The sequence below is a fragment of the Pan paniscus genome, chromosome 5 (genome assembly GCF_029289425.2).
Source record: "Pan paniscus chromosome 5, NHGRI_mPanPan1-v2.0_pri, whole genome shotgun sequence".
Lineage (NCBI taxonomy): Eukaryota > Metazoa > Chordata > Mammalia > Primates > Hominidae > Pan > Pan paniscus.
The window spans coordinates 129257098-129281739 of record NC_073254.2 but is presented as its reverse complement, the minus strand read 5'-3'; the positions used below and the strand labels follow the sequence as shown (position 1 = coordinate 129281739).

At 40.7% G+C, this 24642-nt stretch overlaps 1 protein-coding gene across 1 annotated transcript in view; it reads right to left on the bottom strand.

The window, feature by feature from the left end:
• Positions 1-24642, bottom strand: part of LOC100972187 (uncharacterized) — a 190938-nt gene that overhangs the window by 81964 nt on the left and 84332 nt on the right. Inside the window, exons 17-23 of the mRNA XM_034962679.4 lie at positions 18532-18732; positions 17688-17809; positions 15387-15615; positions 11091-11293; positions 8228-8383; positions 5269-5362; positions 2996-3133 (exon numbers count right to left, since the gene is read on the bottom strand). Coding sequence (XP_034818570.4) covers positions 2996-3133; positions 5269-5362; positions 8228-8383; positions 11091-11293; positions 15387-15615; positions 17688-17809; positions 18532-18732 — 1143 coding nt within the window. The remainder of the gene's footprint in view (positions 1-2995; positions 3134-5268; positions 5363-8227; positions 8384-11090; positions 11294-15386; positions 15616-17687; positions 17810-18531; positions 18733-24642) is intronic.

Genomic DNA, 24642 nt, shown 5'->3' with positions numbered 1-24642 from the left:
ATTAACTTCAGTTTTGAAAAAGTTTTACTGTAGGTAAAATGCTATCAAACAGTATTACATGCCAAAGAGAAACTTTTCATGAAAAGTAGAGTCAATTAATGTGGAAAACTTTATTTTGTCTTATTTTAAGAAATTGCCAGAGACCCCTGGCCCCCAACCTTCAGCAACCACCACCCTAATCGGTCAGCAGCCTTCCATATCAAGGTAAGACCCTCCACCAGCAAAAAGATTACAACTCACTGAAGGCTCAAATGATTATTAGCAGTTTTTAGTAAAAATATATATTTTTTCTTTTTTTGTAACTTAATATTCTTTGGTCTGCAAGTGAATAATGTATATTTAATTAAGGTATATGTACATTGGGTTTTTTTAAGACAAAATGGTATTACACACTTAATTGGCTACAGTGTAATATAAACATAACTTTTATATGCACTCAGAAACCAAAAAATTTGCATGGAACCGTCTGGAACCAAACCTACAACATCTCCAAGGTGTGTCTATAAATAGAAAGACATCCCATGCTCAAGAATTAGAAGACATAATATTGTTAAAATGGCAATCCTACTAAAATAAAATAAAATGGCAATACTACTCAATCTATAGGTTTGCTGCAATCCCTGTCAAAACTCCAACTTACTCTTTTTAAAGCCCCCAAAATTGACAAGCTGACACTAAAATTCATATGAAAATGCAAGGGACTCAAAATAGCTAAAGCAAACTTGAAAAAGAAAAACAAATTTGGAGGGATTATGCTTCATAATTTCAAACTTTCTACAAAGCTACAGTAATCAAAACATAGTAGTACTGGCATAAGAACAGGCATTTAGATTAATGGAATAGAATTGAGAGTCCAGTTATACATTCTTAACATTTATGGTCAAGTGTTTTTTTTTGCAAGGGTTCCAGGACAATTTAATGAGGAAAGATGAGTCTTTTCAACAAGTGGTTCTGGGAAAACTGATTAGCCGCATGAAAAGAATAAAGTTGGATCCCTACTTCCCATTATATAGCACAATTAAGTATAAATGGACCCTAGACCTAAATGTAAGAGTTAAAACCATAAATCTCTTAGAAGAAAATATAAGCGTGTTTTCATAACTTTGGATTAGGCAATGGTTTCTTAAATATGATGCCAAAAGTACAAGTAATGAAATAACAGATAAATGGAGATCATAAGACAATCCGTAGAATATATTTGCAAATCATATGCCTTATAAGGGACTTGTATTCGGGATATATAAAGAACTCTTACAACTCATCAATAAAAAACCAAAACATCAAATTTTATAGAAAGGCAAAGGATTTAAATAGACATTTCTCTAAAGAAGACACCCAAATGGTCAAGTCAGCAAATGAAAAGATGCTTAAGGTCTTAGTAAACAGGGAAATCCAAGTCAAAACCAAAACGAGATACTACTTTACTTCTACTACAACAGCTAAAATAAAAAAACAATAACAAGTGTTGACAAAAATGTGGAGACATTGGAACCCTCATACATTGCTGATGGGAATGTAAAAAGTGCAGCTACTTTGAAAAACAGTTTGGTGGTTGCTCAAAATGTAAAATATAAAGTTACCATATAATCTGAGCAATCCAATTGCTAGGTATATACCCAAGAAAATTTAAAAATATATGTCCTCATAAAAACCTATACGTAGGCCAGGCGTGGTGGCTCACACCTGTAATTCCAGCTCTTTGGGAGGCTGAGGCAGGCAGATCACGAGGTCAGGAGATCGAGACCATCCTGGCTAATACGGTGAAACCTTGTCTCTACTAAAAATACAAAACATTAGCCAGGCGTGGTGGTATGCACCTGTAGTGCCAGCTACTCAGGAGGCTAAGACAGGAGAATCGCTTGAACCTGGGAGGTGGAGGTTGCAGTGAGCCAAGATGGCACCATTGCACTCCAGCCTGGGCGACAGAGCAAGACTCTGTCTCAAGCAAGATGAAACAAAACAAAACAAAAAAACCCTATACATAAATGTTCATAGTGGCATTATTCCTAATGCCAAAAAGTAGAAACAAATGTGGTATATCCATATAATAAAATATTATTTAGCAATGAAGAAATGAAGCACTGATACATGCTATAGCACAGTTAAATTTTGAGAATATTATGCTAAGGGAAAAAAGCCAGACACCAAAGGTCACCTGTTGTATGATTCCATTTATATACAATGTCCAGAATAAGCAAATCTATAGAAACAGAAAGTAGATTAGTGGTTGCTAGGGACTGAGGGGAGGGAGAAAAAGTAAGTAACTGCTAATGGGTACAACGTTTCTTTTGAGAGTGAGTGATAAAAATGTTTTGGAATTAGATAGTGATGATGGTTGCACAATCTTGTGAATATACTAAAAACCACTGAATTATATACTATAATATGGTGTTTGTTTGTTTGTTTTGAGAAGGAGTCTCACTCTGTTGCCAGGTTGGAGTGCAGTGGCACGATCTCAGCTCACTGCAAACTCTGCCTTCTGGGTTCAAGCAATTCCCCTGCCTTAGCCTCCCGAGTAGCTGGGACTATAGGCACGTGCCACCATGCCCAGCTAGTTTTTTGTATTTTAGTAGAGATGGGGTTTCATCATATTGGCCAGGATGGTATCGATCTCCTGACCTTGTGATCCACCCACCTCTGCCTCCTAAAGTGCTGTGATTACAGGTGTGAGCCACCATGCCCAGCCTGTGGTATGTTTTATATCACATGAATTATGTCTCAATAACCAAAAAATAAGAAATACAGAAAAAAGTATAACTGAAAATTAAGAAATCCAATAAGGATTTGGTCATACATTGATTCACAAACAGGAAACAAGGAAAGGAAGAAAAAAGGAAAGTAAGGAAGATAAAGAGATAGGAAAGAGAAAGTAGGGGGCAGGGGAGAAAGAAAGGGAGAAAGGGAGAAGGGAAAAAAGGAAGGAAGAAAGGGGCAGCCTGACATTAGCTGGTGGGGGTGATGAGATGCCTCTGGCTTCTCTGTCATGCAGGCTGACCTTGACATTAGCAGGACAGCTCCCTTGAGGGGTGCAATAGAAGTACACCTGCTGGACAGCCGCCATCAAAGCATTTTTCTGAGCAGCTTGGCATGCAAGAGTCACCTGCATATTTTCCACTCCTGAATGCAGCAAAAGCTAAAGGAAGAAAATATGAAAAATATTAGGAATTTCTTGCATAAAGAAGTGAGTTGAGGGTTGAAATCCACTTATTCAACATGTAAATATATGAATCAAACTCCCAAATGAGCTGGGATGCTTGCTACTCAGCCATAAGACTGAATCTGGTCTCTCCCTAAGCAGCATTTCATTCCAAGAAGGCAGCCTCCAGGCTTGATTTGCTCTATAGCTGGACACCATGAGATTTCACCAGTGGTCAGGAAAAGATGAATAGGCTCTGATGAACTAGCAAACATGTGCTCAGTGGCAGGCTCCTGTAAGCCAAGATTAGATCGACGTTTTAAAAATACACATATAGAAGCAAAGAAATCCAAGTAGCAGATAAAAAATAGCACCAGGTTTAGAAAGACCAGATAAAAGCTCCAATAACAAATGTATATTTTTAAAACCTTATGCAAAGATTGTTCACTACATGTGAACTTCTTTTTTAGTACCTAACAGAAGTTATTATAAGTGGTGTTGCAGTCTCTATGGTTCAAACCAGGCTAATGTGCACATCAAATAAGGCAAGGCCATCATTATGGTTTGAATGTGTCCCCCAAAAGTTCATGTGTTGGGAGGTGATTGGGCCATGAGATTAGAGCCCTCATGAATGGATTAATGTCATAATCGTGGGAGTGGATTTCTTTCTCGAGAGAGCAGGATGTTAAAAAAGCAAGCTTGGCTTGCTCTTGCAGTCTCTTTTGCATGTAATCGCTTGCCCTTCTGCTTTTCTGCCATGTTATGATGCAGTGCAAAAGCTCTTGCCAGAAGCTGCCACCATGTCCTTGGACTTCCCAGCCTCCAGAATCATGGACTATTGGGGAACCTGCCCCGATAGTCACATAGGTTCTTTTCTACTTTCCCTAAACGTCAGCTGGCTTGAGAAATAAAGGGACAGAGTACAGAAGAGACAAATTTTAAAGCTGGGCGTCTGGGGGAGATATCACATGTCAGTAGGTTCCGTGATGCCCCACAAGCCGCAAAAACCAGCAAGTTTTTATTAGGGATTTTCAAAAGGGGAGGGAGTGTGCAAATAGGTGTGGGTCACAGACATCAAATACTTCACAAAGTAATAGAATATCACAACGCAAGTGGAGGCAGGGCAAGATCACAGGACCACAGGACCAGGGTGAAATTAAAATTGCTAATGAAGTTTCGGGCACCACTGTCATTGATAACATCTTATCAGGAGACAGGGTTTTGAGAGCAACCGGTCTGACCAAAATTATTAGGCAGGAATTTCGTCTTCCTAATAAGCCTGGGAGCGCCATGGGAGACTGGGGTCTATTTCACCCCTGCAGACTACAGACCATAAAAGACGGGCACACCTAGGGGTGCCATTTATAGGCCTATACCTCCAGGCACGTATTCTCTTTCCCAGGGATGTTCCTTGCTGAGAAAAAGAATTCAGCGATATTTCTCCCATTTGCTTTTGAAAGAAGAGAAATATGGCTCTGTTCCGCCCGGCTCACCGGTGGTCAGAGTTTAAGGTTATCTCTCTTATTCCCTGAACAATTGCTGTTATCCTGTTCTTTTTTCAAGGTGCCCAGATTTCATATTGTTCAAACACACATGCTGTACAATTTGTGCAGTTAATGCAATTATTACAGGGTCCTGAGGCCACATACATCCTCCTCAGCTGACAGGATTAAGAGATTAAAGTAAAGATAGGCATAGGAAATCACAAGGGTATTGATTGGGGAAGTGATAAGTGTCCATGAAATCTTTACAATTTATGTTTAGAGACTGCAGTAAAGACAGGCATAAGAAATTATAAAAGTATTAATTTGGGGAACTAATAAATGTCCATGAAATCTTTACAATCCACATTCTTCTGCCATGGCTTCAGTTGGTATCTCCGTTTGGGGTCCCTGACTTCCCGCAACATCGGACCAAATAAACTTCTTTTCTTTATAAATTACCCAGTCTCAGGTATTTTGTTATAGCAAAAGAAAATGGACTAAAACAACCATTATTATTATTTATGAAATTGGAAGCTTTTCTTATATATGGAAGCTAAATTTATATAAAGTATTATGTCTTCTTAAAGAAATATGTGAGCAAATTGCTTTATTTTACTTTCATTTGCTTTTAAAAAATAAATTGTTTACCTTAAGAATGGCTTCCTTTGTGTAAAAACTAAATTTGCCAATTTGGTTATCATCCACCTCAGAGATGGCTAAGACAAGAGCAGTAGGAGAATATCTGCAACAAAAAATATGAAATTGTTTTGATGTAATATGCAACTAATCAAGAGACACCATTATGATGGAACAGGATGTCATGATCAGATCAGAAATGTCAATAATAATAGGAAATGCAACTTTTATGCAAGACTTGATATTTCCACTGAAAGCTATAAGGGCTCTGGGATCTTTTCTGTCCTTTTTGGACTTGATCTTCTGTAGTTTGATTATGGTGACCACCCCATAGCGTTGGAAATTATTTTCTCTTGATTACCATTACACTACTCTCTCCCGTTTTTCCTCTTACCTTCTTTTTTTTTTTTAAGCAAAATGTTTTTATTTATTTGAAGTACATATATAGTTAACTGGGCATCAAAGGTGTACCAAGTGACTTTTTTTTTTTTTTTTTTTTGGAGTCAGAATCTTACTCTGTCACTCAGGCTGAATGGCAGTGGTGCAATTATAGCTCACTGCAGCTTTGAACCCCTGAGCTCAAGCAACTGTCCCACCTCAGCCTACTGAGTAGCTGGGACTACAGACATGCACCACCACACCTGGCTCTTCTCACCTTCTTGACCACACTTGTTTAGGATCCCTCACTGACTCACTCCTTTGAGCACCCCCTAAATGTTGTCCAATTCTCTCTCTTTCCTATGGGTCCAACAGCTATCTAAATATTCTTTACAGCCATTTTTCCACCTTGAGACTTGGTACTTTGTCCATAACTATGAGACTTTGTCAAGTAACTTAATATCTATCAATCTTTCTTTCTTCATCTGTAAAGGGGGTATCACCTATCTCACATGGTTATGGCAAATATTAAGAGGGATAATATGCATGAATGTGCTTTTTAAAATGTAAGTAACTATACTCATATTTGATCCAGTTGACCTTCCATATCTATGGGTTCTGCATCCATGGATTCAACTAATTGCAGATAAAAAATATTTGAAAACATAAAATAATAAAAAGTAATAATACAAAAATTAAAATAATACAAATAAAAACAATGTATTATAATGACTATTTACATAGCATTTAAATTGTATTAAGTATAATTATAAGTAATCTAAAGATGATTTAAAGCATAAGGGAGGGAGTGCATAGGTTATATGCAAATACGATGCCATTTTATATAAAGAACTTGTGCATCCTTGGATTTTGGTAATATAAGGAACTTGTGCATCCTTGGATTTTGGTAACTGAGAGGATTTTAGAACTGATCCCCCACAGACACTAAGGGACCACTATATATGTTGTTGTTATAATGGCACTCCAAAGTGGCAACTTTAAGGAATTAACATACATAAAATAAATATGAATTCAATACACAAGTTCTTTGGATGCATAAGCCTTCCCCTGGTAATGCAGAAGGCTTCCTTATCTTGCAGCATCTCTAGGTCATCACCCGGAGGACCAATCACAGACCACAGAGCATCGGCCAGACCACAGGGCATTTGGGCAGTTTGTGCTGATTGGTGGATTCTGACTGAACAAAAATGTGATGCCCTATTTTCACAGCAATATAAAACACCAACCAAGGAGGCCCTTGAAGAACCAGAAAATAGCTTGGCTCCAGATGGTTTTTTTGTTTGTTTGTTTGTTTGTTTGTTTTTTGCCAATTGGAGACCCAGCATCACCTAAGGCCTGATCATACTTCCTGCCTTGGCTTCTGTGAACATCTCTGTATCCTTACAGTAAATTCTGTTTTTGGCTTAGCTAGTGTGACAGGATAGAGCAGGGGGAGGTTTTGCCCCCAGGAGATATTTGACAATGTCTGGGGACATCTTTGATTATAGAACAGTGTGTGTGGGGTGGGGTACTGGAATACTACTGGTATCTAGTGCGTAGAAGTCAGAAATGTTGCTAATGAACTTAAGACACACAGGACAGCCCCCAACAACAAAGATTTCTTCAGCCCCAAAGTTTAGTAGTGCTAAAATTGAGAAATCCTGGGATATTGTATTCTATCATCCTAACCCCCTCATTCCACCCCTGCTCTGTGGAGTCATTTAGGATATTAACACTCAGCATTCTATTTTGAGCAGGGATCTGCATTAGCGAAACAAAGGTGCCGGTTGCCTCCTTGGAGTCACCTTTTTTCTTCCTTGGCATGGAGCCAGTACCAAGAATCTCCAGGGATAGAGGTGGGACCCTATGGGGAAAAGCAGATAGCAGAGAAGGAAAGAAGAGGAAGACAGAAGTTTCTCCTCCCACACGTCAAAGGTTAATTGTGTGAGGACAAAAGAAGATTCCTTCCCCTGACTGAGTAGACTCACCATATATTACTAGTAAGGGTATTTTCTTTCAAGCAATGGGTTGGACCTATGGGGCATGAGAGAGAAGTTTCACTGGTTTGCACTGGCTTCTGTCACTAGCTAATAAAGGAGGCTGCCTGAGATATTGCCTGCATGTTATATTTGTACCTTATGTTATCCTTTCAAGGAAACAGCTGCTCTGAAAACTTAAGTGACACCTTCCTGGTCTGAAGAAAAGTAAGAGATGAGACCTGGACTTCTGATCCATGGCTCTCACCCCATTAGACCCATGCTGACTCCCTTTTCTACCTGGAAGCAACATATTCTACCTGGGAAGCGGCTGAGCCTGTGATTTAATCTCACCTGAGTTCTCGGACAACCTGGTTCTTTCATTTCTCAGTTACTTGGTGTTTTTAAATGCTATTGTCCCCCTAAATGAGATCTTACTTTTTCCCTCTTATTAAAAGAAGAAAGAAGAAAAAAAACTGGCATCATGGCAGATAGAATATAAGAGAGAACTTAGAAATGTGATTGTTCTTGCATGTCGAATGGTGACAAAAATTATTTTTCACTGGTTATTCACTCAGCCATTACGTTATTTTTACCTCAACCCTCTCAAGGCTTACCTGTCTACCCGACCACTGTCCTCCAGCAGAGAGGTTATAAACACAGGAGGTAGCTGGTCTGCCCTGTCCCCGTGTGATGCAAATTCAAAGTGAACAGGCCTCAGATACAAATGGAACTCTTCAAAACCCATCTCCCATGCCAATTCTTTATAGAGCCTAAAAGAAAAAAAAGAGCCAAGGACATATGTTAGTGTTTTCTCCTAAAAAGAAAGCGAGTGATAAGAAAACTAAGACACCTGAACGAGAACCAAAGTAAAGTCCAACAAAAGCCCAGATCTGTGTGAAGTGAGCGAGTCAAAGAGGTCTTCTGCTCTGCACTTGCTGTGACAGTTACAGATGGTAGAAAGCAGTTCAAGTAGGAGATGTGCTTGGGTGTTTACTCAACTCTCATTTTCCACAAGCTGACTTCTGTCCCCAGAGCCCTCATGAGGTCACCAATGTTGCTGAAATGCAACATTCACCATCTTCTCTCAGAGCTCATCACAGTTGGCCTCACTGTCCCCTCCTTGAGGATCATCTTTCTCCATGTTCCTGCCTCATGACCGCTCTCTCTCATCTTCACTGGCTTCTCCTCTTGCTTATCTTCAAATGTTGGTGTTTCCTAGGTTCTGAACCTGGTTCTCTTCTCATCTACCACATCCCCTCCTTGGGGGTTTGTGGGGGAGTCTGTTCAGCTCCACACCCTAAGACTTCATGTAACAATCTGTGACCCTTGTCTGTGTCCTGACTTAACTCTGAGCTCCAGTCCCAAGTCTGTCGCAGCATGGCTCCAGTTAGATGTTCCTCTGGAATCTCAGCCTTACATCTTTACAATTCTTTCCTCCTTCCTTAACACTCTCTTCCTCCTCCTCCTCCTCCTCTTCTTCTTCCTCTTCTCCTCCTTCTTCTTTTCCTTCTGCTTCTTTTCTTCTTCTTCTTCCTTCTTTATTCTTCTTCCTCTTCCTCCTCCTCCTCCTTTCCTCCTCCTCCTTCTTCTTCCTATTTCCTCCTCCTCCTTTGTCTTTTATTTTTAGAGATAGGGGTCTTGCTTTATTGCCAAGGCTGGGGTGCAGTGGTGCAGTCATAGCTCACTGCAGTCTCAAACTGCTGAGCTCAAGCAATCCTCCCACCTCAGCTTCCCAAATATCTGGAACTGGCATGCACCACCAGGCCCAACTAATTTTTAAAAAATTTTTGTAGAAATGAAGTCTTGCTGTGTTGCCTATGCTGGTCTCAAATGCCTGGCCTCAGGTGATCCTCCCATCCTGGCTTCCCAAAGTACTGTGATTCCAGGTGTGAGCCATGGTGCATGTCCCCCAACATCCCACTTCTAATGCATTTCTCCATCTTGAGAAGTTGGCACGTGAAGGCTGAGTTCTTGGCACCTGTATTAGTTTACTAGGGCTGCTGTAACAAAGTACCCTAGAAACACACAAAATATTAAACAACAGAAATTTATTGTCTCACAGTTCTAGAGGATAGAAGTCTGAAATCAAGGTGTCAACAGGACTGGCTCCTCCTGAGGGCCATGAGGGGAGGATCTGGTCCTGGTCTCTCTCCTTGGCTCATTGATGACCATCTTCTCCCTCTGCCTTCACATGGTCTCCCTCTGTGTGTGTCTGTGTCCGAATTTCCTCTTCTTATAAGGACACCAGTCAAATTGGATTAAGTCCCACTCTAATAACTTCTGTTTAACTCAATTACCTCTGTAAAGACCTATCTCCAAATAAGGCCACATTCGGAGGTACTGGGGATTAGGCCTTGAACATACGAATTTTGGAGGGACATGATTCAACCCATAGCAGCCCCTCTTCTATGAAGCTTTCCCTGACCACTTAGGAAGAATGAAATACTCTCTTTTCTGTACTCCCCTAGTATTTTGTACATATCAGTAGAATATCATTGTTACCATGTATCATGGGTAATTTTTACATTATGAGCTTCCTGCCACCAAGAATCATAAATTATAGAGTGATGTTAATATCTTGACTGATAATTTAAATTCTGCCTTCACACTTTCTAGTTATATGCTCTTAGGCAAATTAAGTTTTCTGAGCTTCTATTTCCTTGCTGATAAAATGTTTGTAACCTACCTCATAAGGATATTCTGAGAATTAAATGAAATAATACACATAAAGTCCCCAGTAAAGACTCTGGCCACAGTGGGCCCTTGATAATGGTTGGTGGTAGGTAACTGGACTCTATGTCTACAGGGCCTTTTGTGGGGACCAGAACATTACAGCACTCATACATGTTTACAACAAACCCTTTAGTTCCATATTATTCCTGCTTGTAGGACATGTCCACTTGATGTCCTACCATCATCTCACTCTCATACCTAAAACGTAACTCGCTAATTTCTTTCTCCTATGCGCCGAGCCCGCCATACCTGTCTGACCTGGATGCTGTCACTGACTCATCTCTCTCCCATCTCTAGGCTCTTTCTATTCAATTTCATTACATTCAGGAGCAAATTCAACCAATATTCCCTGAGTGCCTGGGGTGGCTCAGGCCCCATACCAGGTGATGGTATGTCATGGTAAAGAATGTGGATAGGGCTTTTGCATTTAGGGAGCTTATGCTAGCAGGAAAGTCAATAAACCAATAATAAGCAATGAAGTAAAAGCAAATGGGCTGAATGGAGGGGAAACCCAGGTGCCAGTAGAAGGGCTTAGCCTGGTTGAGTGATCAGAGAGGCATTTCGGGAGGCTCGGAAGAGAGAAGGAACAAGGAAGCAAGGTGATCGTGTTAGCCATTTAGAAAACTCTGGCTGCTCTGGGAGCAGAGAGGGGCAGGCTTGTAGGCCGGGAGTCTCATGGCCTGTTTCCTCCCATGTTTTGCTGCAAACCTTATATTCCACCTGGGTCCTCTGACCCCCACTGACCGAGCTAAGTGTGCACTCTCCAGGCTCATTTCTATCAGCCGGTGGCGGAGGGTCAAGAGTTCCAGAAGTTTGGAAAACATCTCCAAGAACAGCACGTGAGAGTCTTGGCCTTTTTTCTGTCCTTCGTCTGCTGCAGACTTGAATGCCAGCAGGCCTATCTCCCCCACGAGAAAGGGATCTCCCATAACTTTAGCTGAAAACAGCTGAAAGAAAACAAAATATCCTTTAAAACATAGAAGAAGAATTTTCACATTAAAAAAATATACTGTCTGTCAGTGGCACAAACTCTGGATCCAGATTTCCTAGGCTCAAGTTCTAACTTTGCCACTTAGAAGCTGTGAGATTTTGGTAATGTACTCAATTTGGCTGTCTCTCAATTTTCTCATCTATAAAGTGATGATAAGGATAATAACAGTCCTTACTGTATGCAAATAGATACTAACTTCCTAATAGGGCTCTTGAGAGGGTTAAATGGGTTAACATATGCAAAAGTATCTGCTGTTATCATTATTATAAATGTTATGAGTCTAAATAAACAAATCCCTAGATATTCACTGTGGGGATACTTTGTCTATGCCAAAGACAAGCTAAATAGAAATAGACGTCCCTGATTTTTAAAAGTATTTTGGTAGCCAATAATAACTTTTTTTTTTTTGAGATGCAGTCTTGCTCTGTCGCCCAGGCTGGGGTGCAGTGGCGCAATCTCGGCTCACTGCAATCTCCGCCTCCCGGGTTCAAGCGATTCTCCTGCCTCAGCCTCCTGAGTAGCTGGGACTACAGGCATGTGCCACCACGTCCGGCTAATTTTTTTGTATTTTTAGTAGAAATGGGTTTTCACTGTGTTAGCCAGGATAGTCTCAATCTCATGACCTCGTGATCTACCCACCTTGGCCTCCCAAAGTGCTGGGATTACAGGCGTGAGCCAGTACGCCCGGCCAACAATTTTTTTTTTTTAAATAAACCTCTCTAATTACAGTTGCAAAATTTCAAAGTATTTTTACATATATTAACTCATTTTTATTTTCACAAGATCCCTATGAAATAGGCGTCACAGGTATCATTATTCCCCTTTGTCAGTGAGGGATCTGAAGCAACATGAAAATTTCCAAGGTCACACAGCAGTACCAAGAGTAAATCTGGGCTTCCTAATTCCAAGTTCAGCTGTTTTATAGTACACCAAACTGCCTTTCCAGCATTCTTTCACTTAGAGCTGGCTCTGGGTGATTTGTGAAGTAACCATATTGTCCTTTAACACCCTCCTGCCTTGGTGGGTACCTCTGCTCTAACATCTTTGCTGTCTTCGAATATACCACTCCCAGCAACCACCCAGTCTGGGAACCCCCCCATCTGCCTCTCTGGTTTGGCTCCCCAGGATACATAGGCTCCTTTGTCTATCCACTTATCTACCAAAGGACTGGGCTACTCAAGGATGCAATTTCTAGGCTCTTAAAGTTTTCCAAAGTGGTAACAAATAGACCTATTAAATAAATTCCTGTATGTCTTCTGAGGGCGTTTTCTGACCTAATATAAAATATTAATCTGAATATTTATCACTTGTAGGTCCAAATTTGGACAGATTTCAAAAATAATAAAACTGTGTGACAGCAATGGGAGACTAGACAGGTATCCCAGATATTTATTATAATTTATAAAAGGATTTCAAATACATCTTTTAAATGTGGTATCATAAGGCAATGTGAAAAGAATCTTCAATAATGGTAGCAGAATAAATTGCTGGTAATTTGAGGAAAAACTTGGTTTTGACTCATACCTCACATACCACACAGATGCATGCACACATACTCTCTTTCTCTTTTTCTCTCTCTCCAGTGAAATATTAAAAGAGTTAAATATTTTTATTTTGTTTATTTTTATTTATTATTTATTCATTCATTTATTTTGAGGTGGAGTCTTGCTCTGTCACCCAGGTTGGAGTGCAGTGGTGCGATCTCGGCTCACTACAACTTCCACCTCCCATATTCAAGTGATTCTCCTGCCTCAGCTGCCTGAGTAGCTGGAATTATAGGTGCCCACCACCATGCCCGTCTAATTTTCTATTTTTGGTAGAGATGGGGTTTCGCCATGTTGGCCAGGCTGGTCTTGAACTCCTGGCCTCAAGTGATCTGTCCACCGTGGCCTCTCAAAGTGCTGGAATTACATTTGTGAGCCACTGCGCCCAGCAGTGTTAAATATTTTAAAAATAAAACCAAGCACTTAAAAATGAGAATCAAATAAGACAAATATGAAATATCTGGAGTAAGATTTTTTTCCTGAATTTAGGATAGAAGAAATCATAAAGAAAATGATTAATAGATTTGACTATATGAAAATAAGTTTATGTTAAAAAAAATGGAAAGACAAATGGGGGGGCTGGGCACAGTGACTCGTGCCTATAATCCTAGCAATTTGGGAGGCCAAGGTGGGGGAATCGCTTCAGCCCAGGAGTTGGAGACCAGCCTGGACAACATGGTGAAACCTCATCTCTACTAAAAATACAAAAATTTAGCTGGGCATGATGGTGTGCACCTAGAGTCCCAGATGCTCAGGAGGCTGAGGTAGGAGAATAGCTTGAGCTGGGGAGACTGAGGTTGCAGTGAGCTGTGATTGTGCCACTGCACTACATCCTGGGCAACAGAGTGAGACCCTGCCTCAAAAAAAAAAAAAGGTGGTGGGGGAATGAATGGGGAAACATTTGTAGAAAATTATAGACAAAAAGAAGGTTAAAGTTCTTATTTAAGAGAAGCTCATGTAAGTAGATAGGACTAATGTTAGGATTCCAATAGATAAATAAATAAAGGGAAAGAACAAAATTCACAAAAAATATAATTAGCAACAAAACATTTGAAAGACTATTTAAGTTCAATAAATAGCAAGAAAATGCAAATTAACAGCATAATACCACTTTTTATGTATATGTGTATATTCGCACATACATCATATACTTTTGCCTAATACTACACAGTATAGCAGAACTGGTACTCAGAATATATAAGTGCCATTATAAATTGGCACAACTCTTTGGAAAGCAATCTGCCAATATGTATCCAAATATTTAAATTTTATTTTAGTAATTTTGCTTCCAAGAACCTATCAAAAGGAATCAATTCAAAATATGGAAAAATCTTTAACTAAAAAGATATATCTTATAGCATTTTTCGTAAACGAAAAATTGGAAACCACTTGAATGTCCATCAATAGAGAAATGATTAGAGAAGTTTTTATTCATCAGATATGGGAATTATGTGGTCATAAAGGTAAGTCTAAAGACTAGTTAGTGTTATGGAAAAATATGTAGTATAATGTTAACTGAGAAGAGGAGGAAATAACAATGGACAAAACTATGGTTATAGCTGTGAACAACACACATATTAACAATACTTAAATTCAGAAAAATAATGATATGAATGCATTTGATTGGTGATGTTTAAATTCAATTTTGTTCTTTCTGCTTTTACTAGAATTCTCTGTGATTTTATATTATTTTGATCACTGTAAAATAAAATCAATTTTTACTTTAGGCAGGAGGGGATAGGAGGCCAAGGCAGACCTATGGAGCAGACAGTTTTGGCAGTGGGGGGCCCATGAAAGTTTCTTTGTCATACAGCAAGAACGCACACAGAATGAGGTCAAATTGGAAACCCAGGGGTAACCTTGACAGCCTTAACAGAAAAAGAAAATCATTAAAATCCACTACAAACACCATATAAATCATTAACCCACAATTTTAACCATGGAGCAGTAGAGCTGAAAGGGGCTTCAGAGATCATCGAGCTCACCTCCACCTACCTCCCCTACCAAGTACACAAACATAGTTTTACAAAAAAAGGAAAGTGAGGTCAGAGAGGCTAAGATATATGCTCAGAGTCACACAGCAAGTTAATGGCAGGACTGAACTTGAATTCAGATCCCTGACTCCTTACTCAGTGCTTTCTGTCTTCTACCAGATCTTGACAAAAAGAACACATTTAGGAAGTGTCTTAGTGGAAAGAAAATATATCATTTTTAATTAAAATGTATTTGTTAAAATATAAATAATAAACCAGAAAACATTTCCCACATACCCATGTATATCACCTTTTAAATTTTAATTGTAGCAGTATGTTTATAAATGAGAAACTTTGACCCAATCCCCCAAAAAATGACATAAAAATGTTGGCAAGGCCTATGACTGAGCTCTGTCTCTAGCCAAATAATGGGGGAATAGAGCCAAACAGAAAAACAAAGCTAAATAGTAACATCTGGAAAAAAACATTCTCCTTGCCAAGGACCCAACTACCCCCTTCAAAAAGAACTTACATCTTTCTGGAGCTGTGTACTGTACCAGGCCTCAGGCATGGCTGGGGTGAGCCACAGGTCCAGGGCCAGCTGCAGGACATGTCGCTCCAGGGAGGCAAGGCCACTGGCTGATGTGGGTCTGCAGGCATGGCAGGCCTCTTGGAAGAGATGCTCTAGGGCTTTGGGGATAAGTGCTGCCAGGCTGAGGGAAGGGTGGAACTCCAGCAGATAAACATTTTTTGAAGCTGGGCTTGAAGAAAAGAACAACAAATGACAATTTTACACAACAAACTTAATCTGTTTCCGAAGATATTTGAATTTTATATTTTTAAAGACCAATAAAACAGCTTCTATATGTCCAGTGCATTATGAAAAACTGAGAGCTCAGAGGGACCTCAGAGTATGAGAACCAACAGGGTTGCATGACATGTTCTTTGTTTAATGTGAACCTTTCAAAACGGAAAGACATAGATGTATATTCTAGAAGCTCAATCAGAATAAGACTATACAGGCCGGGCACAGTGGCTCACACTTGTAATCCCAGCACTTTGGGAGGCCGAGGCGGGCGGATTACGAGGTCAGGAGATCGAGACCATCCTGGCTAACACGGTGAAACCCCGTCTCTACTAAAAATACAAAAAAAATAGCCAGGCGTGGTGGCAGGCGCCTATAGTCCCAGCTACGCAGGGGGCTGAGGCAGGAGAATGGCGTGAACCGGGAGGCGGAGCCTGCAGTGAGCCGAGATTGCGCCACTGCACTCCAGCCTGGGTGACAGAGAGAGACTCCGTCTCAAAAAAAAAAAAAAAGACTATACAGCAAAACTGTCAATAATCAATATTTACTCAAATATATAACAAAATAGCTCAAAAGTGACTACATAAAAAAACAAATAATCTCCATGGTTATTAGTTTCTATTTTTCATCTGAATCTTTATCTCTTCTTTCCTAGAATGTTAATGGACAAAGACAATTTTTAAATTCTGTACGTAACTGCTGAAATCATTCAAATTGACTGTAAGGGTGTTATATTTCATAAATGGATGAGGCCAGAAGCAAAAAAAAAAAAAAAAAAAAAACTCATCTGTGGGTTATTTCTTTAGATATAAAGGGTTCAGCACAAGTCGAGGGTCCTTCTATACCTACACAGAACTGAAGAACATTGTAACTCCCTTTACATTGATGCAAATGGTATCTTTCTTAGTCCTGAATCTTTAAAAAAAAAAAAAATGAAAACAAAAAACAAAAAACAGCCTAAAGTCTGGAAAGGAATCTCACCAAGCAAATAATACTTGCTTTTGAGACTATTCTGGCAGGTTTTAGTATCCATATAACCCTAGCCTGTTCTGCCAAAAACCATTTCCTGAACAGTAAATGTTTGCCATAGCAAGTTGCACACACACAGCTGGTGTCTCAAGTTTATTACAGAGAAGAAATCAGTCCTGTGGAAGGTCTATGGGGAAAATGCAGAGTTTTGAGCCCGGGGCTCTTTCTCAAAAAATGAGAATCTCCCCTATTTGGTCCCGTGATGCCCTGCCTGCTCCCAAGATAATACCATAACCCATTATGGCAATTTCTTACACAAAGTCTGCCTTTACTGCTGGACTGTACACCTCACAGGAACATAGAACCATGCCTGTGTTGTTCACATCTGTGTGCTAAACAAATATCTGTTGGTTGTTGAAAGGAAGTATGTAATTTCTCCACCCATTTGGAGGCAATTGAGAGATTATGATCTAGAGCCACGCAGATCAACCTGGGGCTTGTCACCTGCTTCCCACTTTCCTCTACCCTCAAAGGTTAAAAGGGAATGAGGTAGATGGTTATGCTGCCTATCTAGGGGGTGACAAAGTGTGTACCCTCTCTGAGTGGTCACAGGAAATTTAACTCTGTTCCTTAAATTTAACTCTGCTGTGACCCTCCAAGGCAAATCTGCAGAAACCTCTTTAGTGACACTTAAATTCCTTTTTAAGAAGCTTTTAAGCACATCCAAGTTTTATATGTGTAGGCTCGTGTGGTGCATCTGGTTAAATCCTGACAGCATCTCAAGAGTAACTGCTTTTTCCCCAGGCCTTTTCAAGAGAATAATGATTCTGTACCCAGTGGCATATGCTTAAATTCTAGCCTCCTATTCTTTATTATTCACAAAACAAACAGATATTCAATATACAAGGGAATCCCTCCTTCGTGGCCTTTGTACCTACTTCTTTCCTCTCCCCCAAGCACTTGAGAAGTGCTTTATAGAGTAGTACTGAGATTTAACACTCTACCCTTAATTAATCTAGAAGATCACATGTAAAATGTCTAAAGACAACATCAACTTACCAGCTATTGTTGATGGAAATAAGTTGTTTGCAAACTATATTAAGGGGAAGTCCAAATGTATTGCTATTGTCCAGATGATCCTCTCGCCAAAGCCTCTGGACATACTCCCGCTGACGTTCTATCTAAAAATGTAGCATAAATATTAAAATTAGAAAAGTTAAACTTTCCCACGGCCATGAGTTATAAGCCTTGACATGAGAAGGATTTTGTCCCTTTGTGTCTCTTCATCATTTGACTAATTTTCACCCCGACATTGTTTTGAAGACTCTTTTGCAATGGGCTGGTTTCTCACTCTGAGCCAGACAGCCAAGGGAAGCAAAGGCAACTGACTTTAGACAATTTTAAGAAGCAAAAGAGAAATCTTTCTGTTAAATAGTTGACTACATGGAAAAAATTTCAACCAGGTGGCAACAATCCTTTTTCTCTTGTTTGCTTCAAGCCATTAGCGTTTCCCTAGAGGACATACAATATGATGGTTTCTTTCAGTGTCCCAAAAATAATCACACTTTTTAAAAAATAAACACAATTTTATACATTAATGTCAAAAAGATATATCATTAGTTCTTCTTTCACTACAAATAAACTTCGCGATCTAATGAAAACTAAGGTCATCAATTCCTTGTGGACTATTAACTCTAATTAGGGGCGGAAATCTCTCTTTAAGACCATAGTTATACTGGGATTTCAACAATGCAAATGAGCTTACAAATAAGTCTGCTGTACATGCTGGCCTAGAAAACACAGATTCCAGATCTGCAATGGAAGGAAAACACTATTTTCATTTCTGGCCTGTGTTTTCCATCCTCTTCTCACATGTAGTCTTTTAAAACCCAACTACACTCACCTGCTGGTTGAGGATGCCCCTCACTAACTGCAGGTGAAGCCTCAGGCAGGTGCATTCCTCTTGGTAGGCCTTAATGAAATAGGGGTGGCTGAAATCAAACCTCGGGCGCCGGTGCACGATGTCCGTCATCACTTGTGCTAAGGTAAACCTCTCCTCAGGGTCCAACGTGTGCTGGTAGGCTTCAAAGTAACTGTCAAGAAGCTGCAAATAAGGTTGGTAGTCAGGGATCAGCAGAGGCAGCCTTGGGGCCCAGCAAAGCGACGGGAGGCCCCATCGTACTGTGGGCAGATGCAGTACCAATACAATGCAGTGCAGCTAGTAAATCTACAGACAGAGTTAGAGAGGGAAAGGGAAAGAACACATGCTTTGGAGCCAGACCTAGACTTGAGTTTGAGTTCCTGCTTCCATCCCCTCTTCCTCTGGTCTCCACAAATAAAAAGGGGTTATGTAATTATCATATATAACAATTATTAGCTCCAATGAGACAACACATTAAGACACTTAAATGTATTTATCTCCAACACCTTTCTCCAAGGACTCATTCTCCTTCTTCCATTTTATTCCATCACCAAAGCTAGGTAGGTGGTCGCCTGACTTCTACAGTCTCAGCCCCGCTTCTGACTCCTCCTCTTTAATAGTTTGTTCATACTTCACCTACACAAAAATGATACAGGTGGTAGAATGGAAGGCTGAGGGTAAATGTGCTTCCTATATACAAAGTGATTTATCCCAGACTGAACTCCTCTAGGTTGGGCCTTATAAACAGAACTCTCCAAGACATCAAGTGTCCAAAACCCCAGTGGAGCATCTGTTTTAGTGGAGTTCACAAGTCTTTTCTAAAAACCCAGAAAAGCTTCCAGACACTAACTGCTGAAGAGGGTTCTTAGTGTGGGAATTCAGAAAGAGATGCCTGTTGATTTTGCTTTTACATTTGTCTGTGAGCTTAAGGAATTTCTGTTCTGTGTGTAAATTCTATTTGTGTGTGATTAATCATGATGCTAATCAGAAAATGCTCTTCAGAGATCACTGGGTTGGAATTCCCAATTGGGACCCTAGGGCAAGATAAGTAGCTCTGATGTGTACAGTACATAATAAATCCCTTCTCCTGTTAATCTGCCTTTTGTCAGTTTCATTTTCAGGGCCCAGGCACTCAATCTAAGAAGGCAGAGGAAAAAGTTTTTCCTCCTCTACACAAAAGAGTTGAACCCTTGAGAATGAATAGCACACTAGGAATCAAATACTGCTTTATTAAGAGATACTTTATTATGGAGACCCAATGCTAAGGCTCAAGGAGGAAGAGCCTGAAGCACTTTATTCAGCACCTGGTTTTGTAGGCTATCCTTTGGGTATAAGGGACCTTGGATCAACCTTAGTATGAAAAGGGAAACACCAAAGGAAACTAAAAGCTCAGGTCACAGAGATGCTTCACAAGTCAGAAACTCACACATCAAGAGTGCAAAGTGAGGGAAGGTGGAGACCATCCTTGCCTTTAAATGAGCCCTAGGGAAAATGAGGCCAGCTGAGTGATCTTGGTTACCTTGTTCCATCCACCAACCTCTGCTCTATAATAACGCTCAATTATTACATAGCAGAAGACAACACAGAAATGAAGGAAGAATGACTGGATGGGGGTAAGAAGGGTGTCCCTCAGTAGCCCCAGGTGAAGATTAGGAAAGAAACAATTACTTCCCTAACTCATTCTGGACTCACTTGAACCTTTTTTAGCTGGGCCAGGGCAATCCCAGAAGCTGATTTATGGTATTTATACTTCCTTGACCTGTTTTTGCACAAAGAGTCCAATTGTTTGGTTATTTAGCAGGAGGAGTTTGTGGGGAGTTGGGGGTGGAGGAAAGGTTCTGGGTGGTGATTCCAACCTGATGATACCAGATTGCAGAGGCCCATGCTAAATTGCCATTTTATTGTTGTTGATAGGGCTGTCAGATTTAGCAAGTAAAAATATAGAACATTTAGTCAAATTTGAATTTCAAAAAAAAATACTTTTTTAGTATAAGTATGTCCCAAATATTGCACTATTTTATCTGGTAAACCTAACTGTGGGGAAAGAAACTGTGGCTCTCTTTTTAAATTGATGAAGCTTCTTCAAGCTTTGTGCTCAACCTCGAGAGGCTCTCAGACCGTTGCATAATTTTATTATGAATTCTTTCCCAACAGGGATGGGGCCAAGATCTTTCTGCCTCATGGGTTCTATTTATTATCTGTTTGCTAACTGGCCCATTTCCATTTCAACTCTGGGCTGGTATTTGTCTAAGAAGTCTTCCCAGTCTGTCAAATGTCACCTGTGTGTGTCAAGGGCCAACTCTCAGGCAAGAAAATATGTGATGCATGCTGATGGTAAGCACAAAATATTGGAGAAAATGGGAAAATAGACAAAATAAATAATCTCAAACCTTACTGTGTTTAAATTCTTTTTACTTCAAATTTTTTATTTCTGGGATTTAAAAAACTTCTAAAATAGTATTTTAGGTCAAATGAAAGTGCAAAACAGAAAATCTTTGCTAGACCCAACTTAGCACAGGAAATTTTCTTTTTGGCTTTTCTAAGGAATGATCTTTTTATCCAGTACATGTGTCCTTCAGTAGCTGTAGAAAGACTTAGCAGATGGTACAGTGTCACTTAGGAGCTGGTACAGCTGATAACTGACTTTTCTAAGAATCCCTTGATCTACCTAAGTTTCTACCAGCTCTAATTTTATGAGCCTTCATACATAATATGGTTATTTTAAGGATTTAAAAGAACCCAATATGTTCAAGCAATTCTTAACCCTAGTGATACCAATATATTTAACAATCAAAAACAGCTGAGGAAACTTGGCTGTAGAAATAGTACCAGGGCAAATCAACTACTTTAGATAGAAATCTGGCTTATCCATTAAAAATAGGCTCTTTTGACAAAATTTCTGACTTGGCCATATTTTACACTTTTCGCACTGATAGCTCAGTTTCTACAGGGAATTTATTCTCAGGATAGAAATGAGGGAGATATTTTCACCAAATGTTTTTAAGTCAAAATAGTTTCATTTACCATAGAAGGAACTAGTGGACAATCCCGACACCTTACCACAGAATGAATCCTAAGATGAAGTGTGGAGAAATTGGTTCGTTTTTCAGTCTTCTCTGCCTTCTTCCTCTTCTATTGCCATTGAGTCCTGCCGGGCGCCTCCAAAGGAGGCCCAGAGGCATTGAAAGGGAAGGTAGGGAGAGAGAGTACAGAAAGTGGGGGTGCTGTTCAAAATTCATGCCTAGGCCGGGCACGATGGCTCACGCCTGTAATCCCAGCACTTTGGGAGGCTGAGGCGGGTGGATCACGAGGTCAGGACATTGAGACCATCCTGGCTAACATGGTGAAATCTTGTCTCTACTAAAAAATTAAAAAAAAAAGGGAAGAGGAGCCAAGATGGCCGAATAGGAACAGCTCCGGTCTACAGCTCCCAGCGTGAGCGACGCAGAAGACGGGTGATTTCTGCATTTCCATCTGAGGTATCGGGTTCATCTCACTAGGGAGTGCCAGACAGTGGGTGCAGGCCAGTGGGTGCGCGCACGGTGCGTGAGCCGAAGCAGGGCGAGGCACTGCCTCACCTGGGAAGCGCAAGGGGTCAGGGAGTTCCCTTTCCGAGTCAAAGAAAGGGGTGATGGACGCACCTGGAAAATCGGGTCACTCCCACCCGAATATTGCGCCTTTCGGACCGGCTTAAAAAACGGCGCACCACGAGACTATATCCCACACCTGGCTCGGAGGGTCCTACGCCCACGGAATCTCGCTGATTGCTAGCACAGCAGTCTGAGATCAAACTGCAAGGCGGCAGCGAGGCTGGGGGAGGGGCGCCCGCCATTGCCCAGGCTTGCTTAGGTAAACAAAGCAGCCGGGAAGCTCGAACTGGGTGGAGCCCACCACAGCTCAAGGAGGCCTGCCTGCCTCTGTAGGCTCCACCTCTGGGGGCAGGGCACAGACAAACAAAAAGACAGCAGTAACCTCTGCAGACTTAAATGTCCCTGTCTGACAGCTTTGAAGAGAGCAGTGGTTCTCCCAGCACGCAGCTGGAGATCTGAGAACGGGCAGACTGCCTCCTCAAGTGGGTCCCTGACCCCTGACCCCCGAGCAGCCTAACTGGGAGGCACCCCCCAGCAGGGGCACACTGACACCTCACACGGCAGGGTATTCCAACAGACCTGCAGCTGAGGGTCCTGTCTGTTAGAAGGAAAACTAACGAACAGAAAGGACATCCACACCAAAAATCCATCTGTACATCACCATCATCAAAGACCAAAAGTAGATAAAACCACAAAGATGGGGAAAAAACAGAACAGAAAAACTGGAAACTCTAAAACGCAGAGCGCCTCTCCTCCTCCAAAGGAATGCAGTTCCTCACCAGCAACGGAACAAAGCTGGATGGAGAATGATTTTGACGAGCTGAGAGAAGAAGGCTTCAGACGATCAAATTACTCTGAGCTACGGGAGGACATTCAAACCAAAGGCAAAGAAGTTGAAAACTTTGAAAAAAATTTAGAAGAATGTATAACTAGAATAACCAATACAGAGAAGTGCTTAAAGGAGCTGATGGAGCTGAAAACCAAGGCTCGAGAACTACGTGAAGAATGCAGAAGCCTCAGGAGCCGATGCGATCAACTGGAAGAAAGGGTATCAGCAATGGAAGATGAAATGAATGAAATGAAGCAAGAAGGGAAGTTTAGAGAAAAAAGAATAAAAAGAAATGAGCAAAGCCTCCAAGAAATACGGGACTATGTGAAAAGACCAAATCTACGTCTGATTGGTGTACCTGAAAGTGATGGGGAGAATGGAACCAAGTTGGAAAACACTCTGCAGGATATTATCCAGGAGAACTTCCCCAATCTAGCAAGGCAGGCCAACGCTCAGATTCAGGAAATACAGAGAACGCCACAAAGATACTCCTCGAGAAGAGCAACTCCAAGACACATAATTGTCAGATTCACCAAAGTTGAAATGAAGGAAAAAATGTTAAGGGCAGCCAGAGAGAAAGGTCGGGTTACCCTCAAAGGGAAGCCCATCAGAGTAACAGCGGATCTCTTGGCAGAAACCCTACAAGCCAGAAGAGAGTGGGGGCCGATATTCAACATTCTTAAAGAAAAGAATTTTCAACCCACAATTTCATATCCAGCCAAACTAAACTTCATAAGTGAAGGAGAAATAAAATACTTTACAGACAAGCAAATGCTGAGAGATTTTGTCACCACCAGGCCTGCCCTAAAAGAGCTCCTGAAGGAAGCGCTAAACATGGAAAGGAACAACCGGTACCAGCCACTGCAAAATCATGCCAAAATGTAAAGACCATCGAGACTAGGAAGAAACTGCATCAACTAACGAGCAAAATCACCAGCTAACATCATAATGACAGGATCAAATTCACACATAACAATATTAACTTTAAATGTAAATGGACTAAATGCTCCAATTAAAAGACACAGACTGGCAAATTGGATAAAGAGTCAAGACCCATCAGTGTGCTGTATTCAGGAAACCCATCTAACGTGCAGAGACACACATAGGCTCAAAATAAAAGGAGGGAGGAAGATCTACCAAGCAAATGGAAAACAAAAAAAGGCAGGGGTTGCAATCCTAGTCTCTGATAAAACAGACTTTAAACCAACAAAGATCAAAAGAGACAAAGAAGGCCATTACATAATGGTAAAGGGATCAATTCAACAAGAAGAGCTAACTATCCTAAATATATATGCACCCAATACAGGAGCACCCAGATTCATAAAGCAACTCCTAAGTGACCTACGAAGAGACTTAGACTCCCACACATTAATAATGGGAGACTTTAACACCCCACTGTCAACATTAGACAGATCAACGAGACAGAAAGTCAACAAGGATACCCAGGAATTGAACTCAGCTCTGCATCAAGCGGACCTAATAGACATCTACAGAACTCTCCACCCCAAATCAACAGAATATACATTTTTTTCAGCACCACACCACACCTATTCCAAAATTGACCACATACTTGGAAGTAAAGCTCTCTTCAGCAAATGTAAAAGAACAGAGATTATAACAAACTATCTCTCAGACCACAGTGCAATCAAACTAGAACTCAGGATTAAGAATCTC